The 1740-nt window shown below is 48.4% G+C and overlaps 1 protein-coding gene across 1 annotated transcript in view; it reads right to left on the bottom strand.

The window, feature by feature from the left end:
• LOC109300516 (phosphorylase b kinase regulatory subunit alpha, skeletal muscle isoform-like) overlaps positions 1-1740 on the bottom strand; it is a 180850-nt gene that overhangs the window by 153590 nt on the left and 25520 nt on the right. Inside the window, exon 4 of the mRNA XM_019521178.1 lies at positions 466-634. Within this exon, the coding sequence (XP_019376723.1) occupies positions 466-634 (169 nt within the window). The remainder of the gene's footprint in view (positions 1-465; positions 635-1740) is intronic.

Genomic DNA, 1740 nt, shown 5'->3' with positions numbered 1-1740 from the left:
CTGGAGCAATGGGAGGAGTCTCAGTCAGATGCTGCAGGGGCTGCAAATTAACCCTTCGTGGGCCAGGTCCCCAGTTGAGAAGCTCCAATGTAAACCAACATAAATTACACAGAATCCCAACACAAACATGACCAGGACAGCTGTTCAAGGAGATGCTATTACAATGCCTTGTCATTTGGTGAAGGGGAGCAGGTAACAGTGCTTGCCTACAGCAAACAGCTAACACAGAATAGCTCTTGACTTAGGACACTTACACCAGTGTAAACATTCATAAATCTACACCAGACTCAACTAAGTTAGGCCAGTAGGGCTCTATATCATGCGTCTATTGCTTCTTTAAGCTGCTTTCCACATCTGCAAAATGAGAATACTGCTACTGACTCTCAGGGCCCAGTGAGGTTTAATTCACAAATATCTAGGAGGTGCCACTGTAATTAGAACCATAGAAATGCTCAGAAGTGTTACCTGAGGCTGTCATTTGCGCCAACATGAGCAGGTAAAGTGAGGTGGCATCTAACTGCAAATGACCCCACTGGTCATCTCCAACCACAGTTGCGCAGGTGTGCGTGTTGTATTTAGCATGCAGGCTGTCCTTTGCACTCTGGCTGTATTTGAACGCCTCCACCTTGTTCATCTGGAGCAGGCCATTATAAAAGGAAAGTCCATTAGCTTCCATTCCACCCTGTCCAAGCTCCAGCAGCTGAGGGCAGGGTTGGAACAACAGAAATCTGTCACCATGTCACAGATCAACCCACCACACAGCCCTAGAAGCAGGTTATGAAGACACTTCAAAATAAACAGATTCGAGTTACAGGGTTTCTTGGAAGTGCTGCCTACTAGGAACTGCAGGGCTGGGACATGAGCAGTAACCTCACACTACTGCTAGAACAGCACCACATCTACAGTCAGGGCAAGACAGGCCCTTGAACCCAGAGGCCCCATGGAGGGGTTTCACAAGTGCATAAATTAATATGAGGGGCATGGATAACTTGAAGGAGACCCAAATTCATCATGTAAAACAGGGAGAACATGAGTACATGCCCGAGGCCCGATACAGAAAAGGCTGTTCTTTCCCACCCACTCATGCCTCACTCCACAGCAAGGTCCCAAGCACTGGGTATTAACTGTGGGTCTTGCCTGTGTTCTGGATTCCAGTGTCCCCAACCCACAAAGTGTAGGCACACTGGCTCCTTTATGCTGCTGTGATCATTAGGTTAAAAGCCAACACAGCTAGGACGAAGGGGAGGCATGATGCATTTCCTGCAGAACGCAATGGCTAAGTGAGACTGAAGTATGCCAGTCTCCAAATAGCCCAGTCAAGTCTTAATGTCACTCTCCCCCTACACAGCATGCACTGCTGTGGCACACACAGGGCAAACACTGCAACACTTGCACTTAAAATAATTCGGAAGGCAGGGGAGAGGGAACTATTGCTGTAATGTGTCTACCATGTTCCAAGAATGAGACAGCCTGGAGAGGGAAAGGCTCTAGACTCGTCCAAAGTAGCTATGGAACCAAGGAAGCAGCAGCCATCATTAGTGCTGGCACTTTCTGTGCATCTGGTTATGGCACAGCCCAGCCGGCAGTTATACTAGATGGAGAGGATCTAGAAAGTGGGGAGCAAGAGCACCCTCTCCTCAGCTAGAAAGAGTAAAGACTGTATACAGGACTGCTCCTGTCAGAGGCTGGCAACTGAAGCTACATGGGTCATGGGAAGCTGGAAAACAGCTGTCAAGCAGT

This window comes from Gavialis gangeticus, unplaced genomic scaffold (genome assembly GCF_001723915.1).
Source record: "Gavialis gangeticus isolate Ggan-Ray unplaced genomic scaffold, GavGan_comp1, whole genome shotgun sequence".
Taxonomy (NCBI): domain Eukaryota; kingdom Metazoa; phylum Chordata; order Crocodylia; family Gavialidae; genus Gavialis; species Gavialis gangeticus.
Note: the sequence above shows the minus strand (reverse complement) of the source record. Positions and strands in the feature narration are given on the sequence as shown.